General features: G+C 43.2%; 1 protein-coding gene across 2 annotated transcripts in view; it reads right to left on the reverse strand.

Annotated features, from left to right (window-relative positions):
* chd1 (chromodomain helicase DNA binding protein 1) overlaps positions 1-16,907 on the reverse strand; it is a 134,607-nt gene extending 117,700 nt beyond the window's left edge. Inside the window, exons 1-2 of one of the 2 annotated variants that reach the window (XM_063068599.1) lie at positions 16,675-16,907; positions 15,512-15,702 (exon numbers count right to left, since the gene is read on the reverse strand). In XM_063068599.1, coding sequence (XP_062924669.1) covers positions 15,512-15,564 — 53 coding nt within the window. In that variant the 5' untranslated portion in view covers positions 15,565-15,702; positions 16,675-16,907. Of the gene's footprint in view, positions 1-15,511; positions 15,703-15,979; positions 16,550-16,674 lie in introns of those variants that run through there. The other variant, XM_063068600.1, reaches the window with a different exon arrangement.
* Positions 16,908-22,069: the final 5,162 nt, after the last annotated feature.

Genomic DNA, 22,069 nt, shown 5'->3' on the forward strand with positions numbered 1-22,069 from the left:
TCAGTAAGCTATGGGTCAAAGTATTTGGTGAGTACATTTCTAACTCTCTGGCTTCAGTCTCGTTGCCGTCTGTTCTGAAATTGTTAGCTTATGTGGGGGGTTGCGTTCAAGAAAACAACGAAATGCCGCACTGCGGCTATCTGTTCCGGCACGTCATGACAGCGTTTTTAAATAGTCAAAAAAGCTCACTTTACAATATAACTCTCACGCCGTTCACACCGACTGTGCATTATAACAGCCATACGGTGGTGCTTGCGCAGTACCAAGCAGATGCAGAAAAACCATTGTTGTTGTGTTGTCATGACAGCGTTTTTAAATCTCTCCATTTACCCCATATACACTACAACGGATATTCGGCTTTTTCAGATTTATTCACTCTGGAGACTGTTTCTGAAAATCTCCATTTTTGGGGGGTGAATACGCTGTTTCAGTGTGGACAGAAGGTCAAAACGAAGAGAAAAAGCTTTGTTTTCAAAATTATCCGGCGTAGTGTGGACGTACCCTCAAATTGCAAAAGTTAAGTAGGTGAATAAAGCAAATTAAACTGTAGTTAATCAGTTTATTAGCACATTGAACAGTACAACACAGAAAAGACCATTACAGACATCCCACCCTGCAAAAACTCGTTTCAGGGAGGTAGCACCATCAATTTGCGGGAGACTCCCAGAACTTCCGGGAGAGGTGGGATGTCTGCAATAGAGTAGCTCCTTAGCAGCTAGCCAGCTAGTTTAAATAACATTAGCTATGCTAATGAACGAATGACACCTGTTAAACTCACCTCAACATGTCTTTTACAGTCTTAACCCACCATGGGCAATAGAAGTCACTGTTGCAAACAGTGCAGCAAGCAAGACTGTCATTATTTTTGACCCCTATTAGGCAGGGGTACACTTTAGCGTAGCCTGGGGTGACATAGGTTTTATATATTTTTTGGAATACTCTGCCATGGCGCGCGCTCGCTCTCTTTCTCTTTCTCTCGTGGTCACTCTCGCGCTCACTTTCTCGCTCTCGTGCTCTCACTTGCTCTCTCTCTCTCGCACTCTTGCTCTCAAAAAAATTGGTTTGCAGGATATTGTATATAATTTGCGGGCATCAGGGAGCCACTATTAATATGCGGGAGACTCACAGAACTTCCGGGAGAGGTGGGTCGTCTGCCATTATGACCATGATGTTGTGCTGATTCTTTAAACCCATCAAACATCCATCTAACCCTTCCCTCCCACATAGCCCTATATTTTTCTTTTTACCATGTGCCTAAGACTCTCTCAAATGTTCCTAATGTATCTGCCTTGACCTGGCGGCAGAGGGAAACCAGAAGACCATGAGCCAGCCCTCATCAGTGGAACATCTTTAATATTCCACAGTGTTACTATTTCAGAGGCCCAGCACCTAGCTGCAATTCCGAAGAGAGCATGGCAGCATCTCTACTTCCTTGGGAGTTTACGGAGATTCAGCATGATATCTAAAACTTTGTCAAACATCTACAGATGGGTAATGGAGAGTACATTGACTGGCTGCATCACATCCTGGTATGGAAACGGCAATGCCCTTGAACAGAAAGTCCTACTGTTCAGCACATCTACATGAAAAGCTGTCGTAGGAAAACAACATCCACCATCAGGGCCTCCCACCTCCCAAGTCATGCTCTCTTCTCGCTGCTACCATCAAGTAGAAGGTACAAGAACTTCTCAGGACTTGCACTACCAGGTTCAAGAACAGTTACAACTCCGCAACCATCAAGCTCTTGAACAAAAGGGAAAACTTCACTTGGTCTATCATTGAAATGTTCCCATTCCCAATTGCCTCACTTTCAAGGACTCTTCATCTCATATTCTCGTTATTTATTGCTATTTATTTATATTTGCATTTGCACAGTTAATAGTTTTCTGTGTTCTGGCTGAATGCCCTAGTTAGGTGACCTCTGATCTTTTAATTGTTCCTACCCAATGGATGCTCACAAGACGAAGAATGCCAATGACATAAATGTACAGACAATAAAATTTACTTTGAATTTTGAACATTCTATTGTACCTACCACTCGCTCCCCCAACTTTTCTCACAACACCCTATATTAGCCATTTCTGCCACAAAGAAAGTCTTTGGCTGTCTATTTTATCCAGGCACTTTCAAGTCACCTCTCATCCTCCTCTCCAATGAACAACCCTATCTTGCTTAACCTATCCAGATAAGATATGCTTTCTAATCACAGTAGCATCCTGGTCAATCTCTTCTTCTCCTTATCTAAATTTTCCACATCCAGAGGGCAACATTACCTCACCATTTCTTAAAATTTAATCCTCCAACTAATGAAGGCCAACACACGTGCCTTCTTAACCGAGCAATCAACTTGCACTGTAACTTTGTGGGATCTATGAATGTGGACAAGATCCCCTGTTCCTCCACACTGCTAAGAATATTGTCATTAACACAGTATCCTGTTAACCTTTCAAAGTCAACCACTTCACCCTTCCAGATTCAGCTGCACTGAGCCACTGCTCAGCCCAGCTCTGCATCCTATTAATGTCCCATTATAACCTATGACAACCTTGTACTGTATCCACAACATCACCTACCTCCATGTCACCTGCAAACCTACTAATCCACACTTCCACTTCTTCATCCAACTCATTTATAAAAATCACAAAGAGCAAGGGTCTTAGAACAGATCAGAGTCAGGTTTAATAATCAGGCATATGTTGTGAAATTGTTGTTTTGTGGCAGCAGTACATTGCAGTACATAGTAATAAAATTATAAACTACAATTAAGCACATATGAACAACAAACAAGTAGTGCAAAATGAGAGGGAAGAATTACTGAGGAAATGTTCATAGGCTCGTTGATCATTCAGAAAGGGCAGGGGAAGAAGCTATTCTTGAAATGTTAGCATGTCTCTTCAGGTTCCTACAGTCCTTCTAGATGGTAGCATTGAGAATAGGACATGTCCTGTCCTCATTATAGGAAGAATGTGGAAGCCTTGGAGATGAAGAGGAGATTGACTAGGAAGCGGTCTTATGTAGATGGCTTGAGCAAACTCAGGCTTTTCTCATCTGAGAGGAGGATGTGATGGGGCTCCTTAATAATGGATGCCCCTTTTTGAATGCTGGGGAGGCTAATGCTCATGATGGAGCTGGCTGAGTTTACAACTTTCTGTAGCTTTTACTGACCCTGTGCAGTGGCCCCTCCATACCAGATGGTGATGCAACCAGTTAGAATTCTCTCCAAGGTACATCTGCAGAAATTTGCAAGTCTTTGGCGACATACCAATTCTCAAATGTCTAATGAAATATAGCCGCTTTTGTGCCTTCTTTGTAATTTCGTCAGTATGTTGGGCTCTTCAGAGATGTTGATATCCAGGAACTTGAAACTGCTCACCATTTCCACTTCTGAACCCTCAATAAGGACTCACATAAAAGTTGCTGGTGAACGCAGCAGGCCAGGCAGCATCTCTAGGAAGAGGTACAGTCGATGTTTTGGGCTGAGACCCTTCGTCAGGACTCACTGAAATTTGAAATCTCTTACTAGCTCTTCTCTCAGACGAAGGGTCTCAGCCCGAAAAGTTGACTGTACCGCTTCCTAGAGATGCTGCCTGGCCTGCTGCGTTCACCAGCAACTTTTATGTGTGTTGCTTGAAACTCCAGCATCTGCAGATTTCCTCGTGTTTGCGGCCTCAATAAGGACTGGTCTGTTCCATCGACTTACCCTTCCTGAAGTCCTCAGTCAATTCCCAGGTCTTACTGACGCTGACTGAAAAGTTGTTGAAGCAACATCACTCAACCAGCTGATACATTTCACTCCTGTACACCTGTGGCCATCTGAAATTCTGCCAATGATAATTGTGTCATTGGCAAATTTATAGATGGCATTTGTGCTGTGCCTGGCCACATAGCTGTGGGTGTAGTGAGTACAACAGCAGGCTAAGCACGCATCCTTGAGGTATGCCAGTGTTGAGTGGCAGTGAGCAGGAGATGTTATTTCCAATTTGCACAGATTGTGCATTCCCATTAAAGGATCCAGTTGCAGAGAGAGGTACAGAGCTTGTTGATTAGAACACACAGCATGACTCTGTTGAACACAGAGCTGTACTCAATAAACAGCAGCCTGACACAAGTATTACTATTGTACAGGTGATCTAAAGCTGAGTGGAGAGCCAGTGAGACTACATAAACTGTAGACCTATTATGGTGATAGGCAAATTACAATGGGTCCAGGTCCTTCCTTAGGCAGGAGTTGACTTTTACCATGACCAACCTCTCAAAGCAGTTCATCACAGTAGATGTGAGTGCAACTGGGCAGTAGTCATTGAGGCAGCTAAACCTGCTCTTCTTGGGCAATGGTATGATTATTACCCTTTTGACAATAGACAATAGGTGCAGGAGTAGGCCATTCAGCCCTTCGAGCCAGCACCGTCATTCACCGTAATCATGGCTGATCATCCACAATCAGTACCTCGTACCAGCCTTCTCCCCATATTCCTTGACTCCGCTATCATTAAGAGCTCTATCTCACTCTTTCTTGAAAGCATCCAGAGAACTGACCTCCACTGCCTTCTGAGGCAGAGCATTCCACAGATCCACAACTCTCTGGGTGAAAAAGTTTTTCCTCAACTCCATTCTAAATGGCCTACCCCTTATTCTCAAATTGTGGCCTCTGGTTCTGGACTCCCCCAACATCGGGAACATGTTTCCTGCCTCTAGCATGTCCAATCCCTTAATAATCTTGCATGTTTCAATCAGATCCCCTCTCATCCTTCTAAATTCCAGTGAATACAAGCTGAGTCGTTCCAATCTTTCAACATATGACAGTCCCGCCACCCCGGGAATTAACCTCGTGAACCTCCGCTGCACTGTCTCAATAGCAAGAATGTCCTTCCTCAAATTTGGAGACCAAAACTGTACACAGTACTCCAGGTTTTGAAACAGTTCTGGGGGGGCAGCCTGCAAGTGTCGCCATGTTTCTCGTCCCAATATCTAAGGCCCAAAACTTTCTAACTCGTACATCTTTGAAATGTGCAAGGAAATATGAACACCCAGAGGAAACCCATGTGGTAATAGGGAGAGCACACAAACTCCTTGCAGACAGCAGAGGGGTTGATCCCTTGATCACTGACACTGTTAGCATGACGCTAACTGGTACACCACCGTGCCACTCCTTTACAATATTCAATGATGCGCTTGAAGCCCCCTTTAAAAAAAAAATCTCCATTGGCTCCTGGGAATCACTAACCCAAGTCCTCCAAGTTGGGAAGGAACATTAAGGATGGTAAAGAACCTCAAGTTCATTTGTCAGGAGCATATAGACATGAACATCGAGAGATGGGAGGACACCACAAGCGATCGCTCTCACTGGAGGCTGGAACTACGCAGAGGTCTAAAAAGAGAAGAGAAGCGGAGGCTTGCTGCTGAAGAAAAGCTTACTTGTCGGAAAAACAGCACCAAGACAACACCGGAGGACAGCGCCTTCAAGTGCAGTCACTGTAGCCGAGACTGTCACTCCCGTGTGGGCCTCTACAGCCACAACAGACGCTGCTCTACTAACACAGACTGAAGCAAGACTTTCCAGGCGTAGATCCATGGTCTCGCGAGACTAACGGATGCCACAACAAAATAGGCATTCAGTATTTGCAGGAATGCACCCCATCTCACCATCTTCCCAGCTGCCCACCCCATCAGGAACCATTAGCAAACCGCCACCAGCCCGCCCCCCCCCCCCCGGCCTTTCGAGCCATGCCGACTGAGCAAATCCATGATTCAACTCCAGCCCAATCACAGGACAATTTATAATGACCAATTAACCTACCAACCAGTACGTCTTTGGAGTGTAGGAGGATGCAGACTCCTTACAGATGATGTTGGAATTGAATTCTTTTGACTTTCAGCTGTAATAGTGTCACGATAACTGCTACACTACCATGGTTTGAAGAGCTTATGGTTATCATACTTTCATTAACCCAGCTGATCAAATCCGTATTTGGGGCTACATTAAAACTGTATTTTTCTATACCTTCCTTGTTTGTATGTCTAAGTGCCTCTTAAAAGTAGTAACTGCATCTGAACCCACCACCTCCAGCAGAAGTGTATTAAAGATATCAACCACTGTGTACAAAAAAAGACTAACACTAAAATCCTCTTTAAACCTCCCTCCTTTCACCTTAAACTTACACTCTCTTGTTTCTGATACTCCAAACATAGGAACAGGGTTTTGACCATCTTATCTCTGGACACTCCTCAGTCTCATTTGTTCCAGGGAAATCAAGCCCAGCCTATCCAATCTCTGCCCATAACTACAGTCCTCCTCTCCTGGCCAATCTCCTGTGTACTCTCTCCAGTACAATCACATCCTTCCTACATTGTGGCACCCAGAACAGCACATGATACTCGAAGTGCAACCTAAACAGCATGTTGTAAAGATGCGACACACTGTCCCAAAAGTTATTTTATGTTTCGGCCAACAAAGCAAGAATGCTACATGCATTCTTCACCACAAACTACCTGTGCTGCCACTTTCAGGGAACTATGGATTTGGACCCCAAGGTCTCTGTTCATCAACATTCCTTAGTGCCCAAACATTTACTACAATCTTTCACCTTTGTGAAAGGCATCACCTCAAATTTAAAAAGATTAAATTTCATTTGCTTCACCTGACTTTCTACTAGAACTATACCCTCAGTGGTCACTTCATTAGATACAGGAATGGAATCTGGTGAGTTCTTTGGATGCTGTAGCCCATCCACTTCAAGGTTCAATGTGTTGTGTGTTCAGAGATGCTCGATTCTCCCCTGACTCTCTCACTAACAAGGCGTTTTCACCCACAGAACTGATGCTCACTAGATGATTTTCATTCTCACAAACGGTAGAGACTATTGTGTGTAAAAATCCCAGGAGATCAGCAGCTTCAGAGATAAACAAACCACCCCATCTGGCACCAACAATCATTCTACATTCACTCACTTAAATCTCATTTCTTCCCCATTCTGATATTTGGTCTGAACAACTGAACCTGTTGACCTTGCCTGCATGCTTTTATGCATTGAGTTGCTGCCGCATAATTGGTTGATTAGATATTCACTTTCACTAGTAGGTGTACAGATGTACCTAATAAAATAACCACTGAATGCATATGCTTTTATAGCTTTAGACAACCTTCTTCACTATCCAAAACCTCCATCAAATTAATCAACTATATATTTACTGTTAGGAAACCATCATTTAGGTTTCATTTATTCAGCTGTTTGTTCCCAAATGACAATTTATCCAGTATATGTTTGCCTGTGGCTGATATTAGCCTGATCAAAACGTCAACAATTTCAATCCTTACTTCCCTCAACAGCACAGATGTATTGCATTCACACAGATGTTCACATTTTGAAGACTGCCAGTTTTAAAAATACATATTAATTTGTTTTACACCATTCAGCATAACTCCATGACTAACAAATTGGCAGACACCATTTATCTTATGAAAACAGATCAAAAACAGTAGTTTTAAAATCTTGGCCCATGTGTTGGGTTTACAAGCAAAAATATAATATTCTTATAACAATATGCTGATTTTGTGGATTTGAGTGACAATAGTAAGGATACATTTATACTTTAAAGCTGATGGATTACTTTTTGAACAAAATGGTTTCATCTAATTGAATTGCTTAACTTGTCTTGGTGAGACTAGAATATAGGATTGTCAGTCCAGTATCAGAACTATAGAGCAAATATATGGAAGTATAACACACTGTCTTCAGATGTACAAGGGGAAGATAGCCTAGCAAACAAACAAGAGGTAGAGTAACAATTATCCAATGATATTTCTGTGATCGTGTATAACATAATGCAAATTTTTTCCCTATACCCCTAGTTGTATCCTTAAACCTGTGACTAAAGCAATTGAAGTTCCACAGTGAGCTGCAATCTTCTAAACTGTATTTCAATCATGAACAAAATCAACAGAGAAATGGGCAGGAGAGGAAACATAAGGTAATCCACTTAAAAACACCTCCAAGTATCAAGAGCTGTTTTCTTTTTACTGGCACTCCCTAATAGATAATATGTAAAAACAGAATTCTTTCAGACCTGAAGAAGTACATTTCCGCTCTACTGTTTAGACAGTACAACTCCTGGAACCATTTCTGACATGCTCACAGCTCTATAACCATTCACAACTACAAAAACAATCCTGCCATTCATATTATGTAAGGCAGTTACATCGGAACAACTCATGGAGCTGCAATGCAATTTCAGAAATTGGCTCATTAAAAATTGATGTCTAATATTGTAAATGCTATCTGCTGTGGGAATTTCCTTCTATCATCCTGGTAGCTGTGTACACTCCCCCAGGCAAACCTCAAGCTGATACAAGAGGAGATGGACATGGTGAACATTTGCAAAACAGCGTATATTGATGCCTTCCCAAATATTGCAGAGGACTTCAAAGTGGCCAACTTGAAGTCTCTGACAAACTATGACCAACAGGTCAGCTGTGGAACCAGAGGAGCCAACATATTCGATCGTTGTTACACCACCAACAATGCTTACTTTGCCATCCCACACCTGCACTTTCGCAAGTCCAATCACCTGGCTGTACACTACTCCCAGCATATAGGCAGAGACTGAAGACAGGATTTACAAACACAAAAGATTCTGTAAATGCTGAAAACCAAGGGTAACACACGAAAAATGTTTTTAGTCAGGTCAGGCAGCTCTATGGAGAGGAATAAACAGTTGACATTTTGGGCTGAAACCCTTCATCAGCAATTACAAAATTGCTTTGAATCAGTGGCTTTGAATCATTGGATCTGAATGATTAAGCCACGGCCATCACTAACTTCATTAAGACCTGAGTGGGTAAGTGTGATGCCTTCTAGAACATTATGTTTTATCAAACCAGAAACCCTGGATGAACCAGGTTTGTAGTGTGCTAAGGGCTACATTTGTGGCATTCAGGACCAGCAATTCAGAATCCTGCAAATCTAGGTACAACCTATGGATGGCCACTGCAACAGCAAAAAGATACTTTTGTGTGAGACAGCTGTGGCAAGGTGAAACCTAGCAGTATAAATGACAGCAATAATTCACTTCCTAATGAGTGCTAATCCTTTTATACCCACTTTGAAAGGGAAGATAAAACTATGCCTGCTCAAAGCCCCACAACATCTGGCACAGTAGCTTTGTGGTCAGCACAATGCTTTCCAGTTCAGTGACCCATCGCTATCTGTAAGGAGTTTGTACGGTCTTACTGTGACCACGTGAGTTTCCTCCCACAGTCCAAAGGTGTACAAATTGGTCACTGCAAATTGTCCTGTGATTGAGCTAGGATTAAAATTGAGGGATTACCGGACAGCATGGCTCAAAGGGCCTGAAGGGTTTAGTCCATGCTGTATCTCAATAAATAAACCTTGTGATCTTTGTCTCGAAAGCTAATGTCAGAACATCTTTCAAGAGGACAAACCCTTGGAAGGTGTCTGGCGCCAAGGGGGTACCTGACCAGGTACTGAAAATCTGTGCTGACAAAATGGCTGGTGCGTTTGAGGACATCTTCAACCTCTCAGCTCTGTGGTCTGGGGTTCCCACCTACTTCAAAAGGGCAGCACAGACCAGTATCCTAAAAGAGCAGGGTGAACAACCTAACAACCTCAATGACTACTGACTAACTGTCACATCTACCACAATGAAGTGCTTCAAGAGGTTGGTTATGGCTAGAACTAATGCCCGCTTAAGGACTCAGACCTGCTGCTGCCAAAACACAACAGCAAACACAAGCTCACTAGCACTTAATTTTGCTGTGGACCACATAGACAAGTGCAATTTATTGATTACAGATCAGTGTTGAATACCAACATTCCCTCAGTACTAATCACCAAATTTCTAAACATGGGCCTCTGTAACTGGATCCTCGACTCCCTCATTGGGGGACCACAGTAGGTGTGCATCAGTGATAACATCTCTTCAACAGACAATCCACACAGGTAACACCACTGTTGGCAAAATCTCAGATGGCAACGAGGAGACATACAGGAGTGAGACTCTCAGCTGGTTAAGTGGTGTTGCAACAACAATCTTCCACTCAACATCAGCAAAACCAATAAAGACTTCAGGAAGAGAAGTTGAGAAAACATGATCAGTTGTGGAAAAGGTGAACAGCTTTAAATTTTGGGGTGCCCTGACACTCTACCTCATTAAGAGTTTGATTAGATTTGGTAAGCCACCAAACACTCTTGCAAATTTCTACAGATTTATGCTGGAGAGCATTTGCCCAATTGCATCTTAGCTTGGTATTAAGTCTCCAATGCACAGGATCGTAAGAGGCTGCAGAAGATTTCAGACACAGCCAGCTCCATCAATGGCACAATCCTATCCACCACTGAGGGCATCTTCAAGATGTTGTGAGTCAAGAAGGCAATATCCATCATTAAGGAAGCTCACCATCTCTTGTGTTACCACTGTCTGGGAGTTCATAATCTGAGGACCCACACTCAATGATTCAGGAATACCTTCTGCCCCTTCATACTTCTGAATAGTCCATGAACACATAAACATTACCTCATTATTCCTTTCTTTTTACAATATATTTTGTAATTTATACTAATTTTAAATCTTTGCATGGTACAGATGTTGCAACACAACATTTTACATTACATAAGTGAGATAATAAACCTGATTCTTGATATTTTTAAATCTAGTCACATTACTGCTCCACATAATTGAGCCTCAATACACAACAACTCAACTTTTCACCACAAAACATTTGTGTCACAAACTTGAAGATGTTCCAGAAAAAGGAGACAGCCAAAGGGAGTTACAAAAAATCAGTTCTGGAGACCTTTCACAGAGTCCACATGAAGAAAATGCTCCCACTTGATTTGCAATCCAAAGCCTGGTGCCAGAATCCACAATATTTATGTGACGCCTTAAGAGGAGTAAAATGTCCAAAAGTTCTTCACTTGAAAACTTTCAAATCAAATTAGTCATATAAAGAAACAAATGACAAAAGGCACAGTCAAATAAATGTGTTTTAATTCTCTCATCGAAGCAGAGAGGCAGACAAATGGAGGAGAGAGAGATTTTGGTGGCCAGGGACGGCGGGAGTTGGTTAGTTCCAGTTCAAGGCTGCCAGCAGTGGAGTTAAATTCTACAATCAAGTGGCATGTGGAAATGGGAAGAGGTAAGGCCATGAAATAACTTAAAAAGGAGGATTAGAAATTATAAAATCAAGCTCCAACATAACCTCAGCAGGTAAGTGGAACATGGCAGCAGCGCAGAAGTTTGGATGTTAATTTCCTACAAGGCAGAATGAGAAAAACTAATCTGCAATTTGCTGGATCAGGCAAATACAAAAAGATTTATATAATCCTGCATGAGATTTCAGTAGCAGATCACCTGATGTGGAGTCTGGATGCACTGTTATAGAACTGCATAGCCTGACATATAAGCTGAGATCACATACGAGGATGCAATGCAGAACTCCTAAAGTTCCAGAAAACGGAAATGGAATTATAGCTATGGAAGTGAGCTGGTGGGAATGACTTTGACCATCAAAATACTAAGTTGCAGGAACATTCTTCCACCCGTTATCATACACAAGACAAGACAAGCTGCAATTTATAGATACTCCAGACATCCAACAAATTCAAAACCATTTTTATCCAGGGAATAGTATGAAACTTTGAATGTTCCAATGTGGAACTTTCCAACAAAAACTAATTGAGGTATATATGCTTTAAGAGGAATCTAGATGATTGAGACAAAGACAACTACCCAAAGGGGTAGTTCATTAAGCATCAGCATCACGGTAGAACAGTTGTACAAAATTGCTTAATTCTGTACAGCAATTTCTTAATTTCAATAATTCTACTTGTTCGCTGGTTCCAGTTATCCCCTATTTAGATTCTCGATCAATTTTGCACGTTATATGGTTAATCGTATGCTGAAAGTAACACACAAAGAATGTTTTATACAATAGACAAGGGGTTGGAAGAGAAAATAAGGTAATTGTCGCAGTTATGGTATCCACATTATAAAATAGGACAACATTTGAAAAGCAAAATATTCTGGACTTAATCCTAAAAAAAAATACACATGATGAAAAGAGAGACCAACTTCATCATCAAAACAGTACTTCACTGGATCCCTGAAGGATGGAGGAAACACAGGAAACCCAAGACAACTTGGCGCTGTACCAGAGAGACAGAAATGAGGCTCCTGAACCACACCTGGCAGACAACAGAGAATATGGCTAAGGACAGGGAGATGGAGGACCTTCATTGCTGCCAGCAGCGTAACAGACAGTAACTACCTTTAAAAAAAAAGGACTAAGAAAACCAAGTGTGCCACATTGATCATTAAGCCATGCAACTGCATTCCTTCTCAAGAGTGGAACAATTTGATCTCTTTTTATTAAATCTCAATCAATATTTGGATGTGTACTTGAACATATTTGAAGGATCACATACATAATAATTACTTAAGGTTCAACTGCAATTATAATCAGAAATCTGTGCATTTCATAACCTTGTCCTGCAAATGATGACATCACAACAGGGTCTAGTTTGAGGTCCATATCCCTCAAACAAAAGTGGCCATTAGTTATGTATGCATCATGATCTTTCATTTAGAGGGAGATTTGAACAATTTCCTTCTCCAAATTTTTATCAACTAATGTTTGGGAAGTATTTGTTAACTGGATAGTTCCTCAATGTAATGTAGCCAATGCCTTGTCGAGACAATAAAAAAAACTACAGGTTTTACTTCTGCCTTTTGAGAACATATCTTTCAACAGTGCATCAATGGAAAGGTGATAAAAATTTACTGTCAACAAGCAGCATAATTTGTTTGCTCTGACATTCAAGCTTGAGAGCAAACTATCTACCACATACTATGAGGGCCATCCCGCTTAGTTAAATGCCAAAAGTAATTCACTTTGTTTTGAAGTAATAAAATGCATCCCAAGTAAAACAGGTGCAAGTATTAAATTCTGGGTATGGGACATTTTCCAGTTTGCAATACTAAAGCAAAAACCTTTACACAAGTTCTCTTAGTAAATACTTTAGGACATTTCTGATGTTTCACTGAGTAAGAGAACTTCACAAAATATCATATTAAACATATGAACAACAGCTTCATCACAAAAATGTAATTGTAACAGTCATTTTAAAGTATTAAAACTTAAATATCACACATTTTTGTGATCTGTGGTTTCTCATGAAACTTAATTGTGTAAAACGTTGGACAGTACACAAGGTGAGATGTCATTTTTCTTTTGCTGATGACCAGCAATGAAACAAGAGCATAAGATATAGGAGCAGAATTAGGTGGCCCATCATGTTTGCTCCACCATTTCATCATGGCTGATACAGTGTTCCCTTCAGCCCAATCTCCAGCCCTGACAAATCAAGAATCTATTAACTCTGCCTTAAATACACATAAAGACTTGGCTTCCACAGCTGCCTGTGGCAAAGAATTCCACAGATTCACCACTCTCTTGCTAAAGAAATCCCTCATCTCTGTTCTAATGGATGCCCCTCTATTCTGAGTTTGTGTCCTCTGGTCTTAAGACTCTCCCACCATAGCAAATATCCTGTTCACATCCACTCTATCGAGGCCTTCGACAGGTTTCAATGAGGCCACCCGTCATTCTTCTGAATACCAATGAATGTAGGCCCAGAGCCATCAAACAGTCTTCATAAGACAAGCCATTCAATCCTGGAATCATTTTCATGAACCTCCTTTGAACCCTCTCCAGTTTCAGCACATCCTTTCTTCGATAAGGGGCCCAAAGCTACTCACAATACTTCAAGTAGGGCCTCACCAGTACTTTATAAAGTTTCTTGAAATTGCATTTGCTTTCCTCACCACAGACTCAACCTGCAAACTAACGTTTTGGGAATCCTGCACAAGGTCTCAGAAATCCCCTTACACCTCAGTAATTTTGTATTTTTTCTCCATTTAAAAAATAGTCTGCCTTTTCATTTCTTCTACCAAAGTGCATGACCATACAATTCCTGACGCTGTATTCTATCTGCCACTTCCTTGCCCATTCTCCAAATCTAAGTCCTTTCAAAGCTTCTCTACTTCCTCAAAACTACCTGCCCCTAGCTTCATAACATCTTCAAGGAACATTAAAATAATCGGTCCCAACACAGACCTCTGTGGGACAACACATGTCACCGGCAGCCAGCCAGGAGAAGCTCCCTTTATTCCCACACTTTGCCTCCTGCCATTAGCTACAGCTTTATCCGTGCTAGACTATTTCCTGCAACACCATGGACTTGTAGCTTGTTAAGCAGTCTTATGTGTGACACCTTGTCGAAGGTCTTCTAAAAATCCAAGTACACAACATCAACAGATTCTCCTTTGTCCATCCTGCTTGTTATTTCTTCAAAGAATTGCAACAGATTTGTCAGGCAAGATTTTCCCTCAAGGAAACCATGCTGACTGCAGCCTATTTTATCTGCCTCCAAGTACCCTGAAGCCTCATCCTTAACAATCGATTCCAACACCTTCCCATCCACTGAGGTCAGACTCTGCACCTCTGCCTTCTTCAAGAGTGGAGTGACAGTCTTCCAGAATCTAGTGATTCTTGAAAGATCTTTACTAATGCCCCCACAATCTCTTCAGCAACCTCTTTCAGAACTCTGGGGTGTACACCACCTGGCCCAGGTGACTTATCTAACTTCAGACCTTTCAGTTTCCCCAAGAGCCTTTTGCCTAGTTATGGTAACTTCACACACTTCATGTTGGTGCCAGAACTCAGAGGTAAAACAAAATGCAGAATTAAATTAAATGGGACTTTCATTGCCAAATGCCTCCAGAAATGTCGATGGCTACTTGTTCCCCAGACAAATTTCCACCAGGGAATGGCTGATAATGAAACCTGCATGGCAATCAAACACGTAAAGGTACTCCACAGGCAATGGAAATTCTGCATAGTATCTGACTGGAAACTGCTTGTGTTACACACTTAAAAGGTTAAGATGTCAAAGTATAAAAGCAAAAAAACACTAAGTGGTCTCATACGTTACACGATGTGGACATTCCGAACAACACAAGCAAATGTTGCCCATTCCTGATTTTCCAAACTGAGGATGTGCGGGTTGAGAGTGACATTTTAGCTGGCCAGTAAAGGATGGTAAAAATTTATCCAAAAAAGCACGAGTCAACCAGTGGTTGCACAACTTTTAAAATTCTTGTTTCATTTAATTATTTAAAATTCATCAACTGCAGTGATAGAACCTTGTCAGTGAATAATAGTTTAGTGTCTGCACGTCCAGTAGCTATTACTGCCTTAAATATGTCAAAGTTTCTCTTTGAGAATTTTATTTGATTTTGAAATTCTTGGCAGCATTAACAACAGAATGCTAATTTTCAGATTATTGACAAAACTCTATACCATTCAATTTACTGAACCCACAGGGGTAGAAATACATTTTCAATTTTATATGCAGAATACACCAGGAAATGCCACTTAAATATGTTGCAGCGCGCTAGCTCTGTTGCTTAGCGTTGAGCATAAAGCTTTTAATACCTTGAGTCTCCACTACTGTTACTGACGCTGTCCTCATCACCGTGACCCTCCATTTGCAGGTTCGAAAAGGAAAGTATCAAATGAGTCTTCACAAGCTAGAAAACTGCCAAGATCCCGCTTCGAAATAAAACAGATCGGCCCACACCGGTTCTTATATTTCTGCGTATTCTCCAAATGCGTGTCCCACGTTTCTGCAAGGAAAGAAATAGTATTTAGGAATCTCTTTACAATCGCAAAAGCTAGCGTTACCCAAATTAGAGATAAATAGGGACCGAATACTACGACACTTATTACTGTCCGATAAAATCAAATAACAAGCATCGATTTTGAACAGCTGTGTCAAAAAGCTCTTAAAATTAACGAAAACACAAAACATTCTTCGTTCCTACATTCAATCGATTTCGATTGTCTAGCTTTCTTATTTTACACTTGAGGGGGATCACCATGCGGACTCCTACTGTTACTCACAGTATACACGTTGATGTAAAAGACAATCTTGTTAATCGATACCCATGGCCGTATTGTAATGTCACTTCCACCATTACCGTCTAATGTAAATCGCCAATTTTGCCGGGAAACACCGGACCCCATGTTCGGTCGTCATTGAACATGTACGGATTAACTTACTCCCGGAAAGTGAACATGTCAGACAAAGGAAGATGTGAGGGAGAAAAAAAATCCAAACGGAGAGAAAAATAAAACAATTATGTCCTGCAAATGCCTACAGTCTTCCAGCACAGCTTGCTCCCAACCTCAGGGTGGCTGTGCGCTGGGCCTTGGATGAACAACAAAGCGCCTGTGGCTGCGGCTGGCGGACCGCACTGTACATCCACTTGCAGGCCTCGGCCTAGCGCGCTGCTGCGTCGGTGCGGGTCGGTGGGTCGGTCCGCCCGCCCAGGCCCCTCCACTCCGCCAACGCCGGCTGCTGATGGAATGTGCGCGGGCGCGAGCCCTCCTCTCGGGCTCCCTCCCCCCCGGCTCGAGCCGCTTCCCCGGCGGCCGCACGTCAGCCCGGGAGCTCGCGCTCGGCGTTCCTTCCCCACGCGTCGGGGGCTAACCTTCAGTCCCACACCGCCCGCCCCGGAGCGGAGCGGAGGGGAGGGGAGGGGAGGGGAGGGGAGGGGAGGGGGGGGTGGGGGGGCAACTCCAGTACGGTTTCTCACCCGGTGCGTCTGTTTTGTTCTCCTTCAGTGTTGCTGTCGTCTCGGGACCCTTGCCCCCTTCCGTTTTCTTCCCCCTTCCCTTTACTCGCGGGCACACAGACTTTTTTCTCCTCGCTTCCTCTCTCTCTCTGTCCCTGCCCCCCCGCAGTTCGGCTGCCGACAGACAGTTTTATTTTGCGTTCACTATCTCCCTGCCGGCAGACACGGCCGCCATGACTCGCGTTCACACTTTGGGCCGGGAGTCGGACTCACTGCCGATGACGTCAGCCACACCCCGCGGGGGGGGGGAGGAGGGGGAGAGCGGGACGCTTGACTGGAGAGTGGAGCATGACGGGAAGTTGGTTGACAGGCAGGGCAGGAGTCCCGGGCAGCCAGCGCAGCATCTGACCGCCGGACGCGCAGTGCAGGCATTTCAAATATGCAGGAGGTCCAAAGGAGGAAACCGCATCCGACCGATCCCAGCTCAAGCCCACGTCTGAATTCGTCCTCCGAATAGTGTACGGTGGAGTCGCTTTTAAGTAATATGACTGAATGTCTGTGTGAAACATTGAGACACTGCTACAAGTTCTTCCGAATTCAAGGGTCAACCACTGAGTCAAAATCCGAATCTACGATATCAGAGACGGGACTACTAAAATGAGCTCATTTAACACATGAGATACTGGAAATCCTGTTCAACACGCACACAGAACGCTGGAGGAACTTTGCGTGTTGATCTACATTTAATACCGAATTTTGTGTATTGCCAAAATTGCTCTGGGGCGCGCTGTCAACTTCCTGTCCCATCTATTCAGGCTGAACCAAGATGCAAACCGTTTCTTGTAAACATCCTGCTTAATTCTTACCTAACCGTCATAAACCACAAACACAAGAAATTGTGCAGATGCTGAAAATCCAGAGTGACGCGCGAAATGCTGAGGAACTCAGCAGGGGTAGACAGCATCAGTTCTACAGAGATAAATAAAAGGTCGACGTTTTAAGTCGAGACCCTTCATCAGGGCTGGAAAGGAAGGGGGAAGAAGCCAGAATAAGAAAATGGGTGAGGGAAGGAGTACAAGCTGTAAAGTGATAGGTGAAACCCGATGAGGGGGAAGGTGGTGGGTGGGGGAGGGAGGATGAGGTGAGAAACATGGAGATGATAGGTAGAAAGCGCTGAACGAAGAATGTGACAGGAGAAGAGAGTGGACCCTCAGAATCAGGTTTATTATCACCGGCATGTGACGTGAAAGTTGTTAACTTAGCAGCAACAGTTCAATGCAATACATAATATGGAAGAAAAAAAACTAATAATAAATATATAAATTAAAGTATACATATATAAAATAGATTTAAAAAGTGCAAAAAACAGAAATACTGTATATTAAAATGTGAGATAGTATCCAAGGGTTCAATGTCCATTTAGGAACTGGATGGCAGAAGGGAAGCTGTTCCTGAATTGTTGAGTGCGTGCCTCCAGGCTTCTGTACCTCCTACCTGATGGTAACAGTGAGAAAAGGGCATGCACTGGGTGCTGGAGGTCCTAAATAATGGATGCTGCCTTTCTGAGAGACTGCTCCCTGAAGATGTCCTGGGAACTTTGCAGGCTAGTACCCAAGATGGAGCTGACTAGATTTACAACCCTCTGCAGCTACTTTAGGTCCAGTGCAATAGCACCCCCCCCCCCCCCGCAACTCCATACTGGACAGAAGCCTGTCAGAATGCTCTCCACAGTACATCTATAGAAGTTTTTGCGTGTATCTGTTGACATGCCAAGTCTCTCAAAACTCCTAATAAAGTATAGCGCTGTCTTGCCTTCTTTATAACTACATTTGATATGTTGGGACCAGGTTAGATCCTCAGAGATCTTGACACCCAGAAACCCGAAGATGCTCACTCTCTCCACTTCTGATCCCTCTATGAGGATTGATGTGTGTTCCTTGATCTTACCCTTCCTGGTACACAATCAGCTCTTTCGTCTTACTGACGTTGAGTGCCAGATTGTTGCTGCGGCATCACTCTACTAGTTGGCATATCTCACTCCTGTACGCCCTCTCGTCACCACCTGAGATTCTACCAACAAGGGTTGTATTGTCAGCAAATGGTATTTGAGCTATGCCTAGCCACACAGTCATGTGCATATAGAGAATAGAGCAGTGGGTTAAGCACACATCCCTGAGGTGCGCCAGTGTTGATGGTCAGTGAGAAGGATATGTTATCACCAATCTGCACAGACTGTGGTCTTCCGGTTAGTAAGTCGAGAATCCAATTGCAGAGAGAGGACCAGAGGCCCAGGATCTGCAACTTCTCAATCAGGATTGTGGGAATGATGGTATTAAATGTTGAGCTATAGTTGATGAACAGCATCCTGACATAGGTGATTGTATTGTCCAGGTGGTCTAAAGCCATGTGGAGAGCCACTGAGATTGTATCTGCTGTTGACCTATTGTGGCGATAGGCAAATTGCAATGGGTCCAGGTCCTTGCTGAGGCAGGAGTTCAGTGTAGTCATGACCAACCTCACAAAGCATTTCATCACTGTCGATGTGAGTGCTATCGGGCGATAGACATTAAGGCAGCCCACATTATTCTTCTTGGGCACCCTCCCCCCCACCCTCTTTATAGGGCCTCTGCCCTTCCCTCTTCAGTCCTGATTAAGGGTTCTGGCCCGAAACGTTGACTGATTGTTTCCACAGATGCTGCCTGACCTGCTGAGTTCCTCCAGCATGTTGTGACGGTTGCACTGGTATAATTGTTGCCTTTTTGAAGCAAGTGGGAACTTCTGCCCATAGCAGTGAGAGGTTGAAAATGTCTTTGAATACTCCCGCTAGTTGGTTGGCACTGGTTTTCAGAGCCTTACCAGGTACTGCATCAGAACCGTCTGCCTTGCAAGGGTTCACTCTCTTTAAAGACAGCCTAACATCAGCCTCTGAGACAGGGATCACAGGATCGTCAGGTGCAGCAGGGATCTTCACAGCTGTAGTTAGGTTCTCCCTTTCAAAGTGGGCATAGAAGACGTTGAGTTCATCTGGTAGTGAAGCATCGCTTCCATTCATGCTATTGGATTTCGCTTTGTAGTAAGTAATGTCTTGCAAACCCTTCCAGAGTTGCCGTGCATCCGATGTCACCTCCAACTTCATTCGAAATTGTCTCTTTGCCCTTGAAATAGCCCTCTGCAAATCATACCTGGTGTTTTGGTACAGGCCTGGGTCGCCAGACTTGAAGCCACAGATCCAGCCTTCAGCAGACGACGTACTTCCTGGTTCATCCACGGCTTTTGGTTTGGGAATGTACAGTAAGTCTTTGTAGGCACACACTCATCCACACAGGTTTTAATGAAGTCAGTAACAACTGCAGCATACTCATCCAGGTTCGAAGATGAATCCCCGAATACTGTCCAGTCCACTGATTCAAAGCAGTCCTGTAAGTGCTCCTGTGCTTCCCTTGTCCAAACCTTCTTGGTCCTTACAACTGGTGCTGCAGTCTTCAGTCTCTGCTTATACTCAGGGAGTAGAAGTACAGCCAGGTAGTCAGACTTCCCGAAGTGAGGGTGCGGAATAGCACAGTAGGCATTCTTGATGGTGGTGTAGCAATGATCCAGTGTGTTGTTTCCTCTGGTATAGCAAGTGATCTGTTGATGGTAATTGTTCAGTGATTTTTTTCAAACTGGCCTGGTAAAAATCCCCCAAAACGATGGTGAAGGCGTTAGGGTGCGCTGTTTCATACATGTTGATCCCTTTGCTCAGATCATCTAAAGCCTGCTCACTAGATGAGAAAGGGAAGACGGACCAGCACTAGAGGGATTGATAGGCAGGTGACCAGAAGAGAAAGGGTAAGAAAGGAGCCAGAATGGGGACTGGATAAAGGGAGAGGAGGATGTACCAGAAGATGAAGAAATCAATGTTCATGCTTCAGGCTGGAGACTACCCAAATGGAATAAGAGTTGTTGCTCCTTTAACCTGAGAATGGCCATGCCATGGCAGGAGGGAAGGCCATAGACCAACATGTTGGTATGGGAATAGGGAGTTCCTCTGCTTAGATGCTGCCTGACCTACTGAGTTGCCTCAGCATTTTGTATGCTATTTCATAAACTCTAAAAAGTTAATTACTAAATTATCTCTATTTGGTGAAAAGAATGCTGAGTACTTATGCGTCTAACTTTTTTATCCTGGTTTACTCCTCATCTTTAGAATGGTGGCACGTTTAATGAAATGCATTCACACTCTTTGGATAACTCCTGGCTTAGAGAAGAAGGGAAGACAAAGAGGGAACATTAGGCCTAAAGGCTGACAATGAAATTGAATAGCAAACGTTAGTGGTTAGATTTCCCCCTGGAAATATTCATCATTTGGCTACTGTGTGCATGAATATTGTCACACATCAGCCTACGCTTAAATATCATTTATTGCCACATGGAAAAATGGGTTGCTCATTTGCTGAGGACATGACCTTGTGCTTGGTAGATAGCTTTGGAGTGTCTTTGTGAATCATCGTTTACTGATGAGATATGAATGGAATTGAACCTTGTACAGTCACCAGCCAGCATTCCCATGCCTGAACTTGCCATGTAAGGAAAGATCACTTATGAAGCAGTTGAAGATACTTAGGATACTGTCCTGAGAAACTCCTCCAGGGAAATCTAGAGCTAAGATGTTTGACCTCCAACAATTGTGGCTTAGTTCCTTTGTCCAAGCATTGGACTATTTTCCCTCTGATTTCAGTTTTACTCAGGCTTATGGATGGCACACTTGGTCAAATACTGCCTTGATGCCAAAATCGGTCAATCTCACCTCTGTCTTTGAACTCAGTTCCTTCTTCCATTAAAACCATACGACCCAGAAGCAGAATTAGGCCACTCGGCCCATTGAGTAAACTCTGCCATTTCATCATGGCTGATTTATTACCCTTCTCAAGCTTATTCTCCTGCCTTCTCCCCAGAACCTTTGACACCCTTCCCAATCAAGAATATATCAACCAATATATTAATTCAAATTCCACAGGGCATTTAAGAGACTTGTAGATGGGCACCTGGATGAAAGAAAATTGGAGGACTACGTAGATGGGAAGGGTCAGACTGATCTTGGAATAAGTTAAAGGGTGGGCACAACATTGTGGGCTGAAGCGCCTGTATTGCGCTGTACCGTTCTGTGTTGTTTGTTTGCAATAAGGCTGTGATGAACTCTGATACTCAGTTATCCTACTGAAAGCAAACTGGGCATCTGGAGTAGATTATTGGTAATAAAGTGGCTCTTGATAAAACTGTACTTCTTCCAACTTTGGGTAGAATTTAGTGGTTATAATGTTGTCTCTGCATTGGATAAACCATTTGCAGATAGAAACATAGAAAACCTACAGCTCAATACAGGCCCTTCGGCCCACAAAGCTGTGCCGAACATGTCCTTACCTGAGAAACTACCTAG

The sequence above is a fragment of the Mobula hypostoma genome, chromosome 16 (assembly GCF_963921235.1).
Source record: "Mobula hypostoma chromosome 16, sMobHyp1.1, whole genome shotgun sequence".
Classification (NCBI taxonomy): domain Eukaryota; kingdom Metazoa; phylum Chordata; class Chondrichthyes; order Myliobatiformes; family Myliobatidae; genus Mobula; species Mobula hypostoma.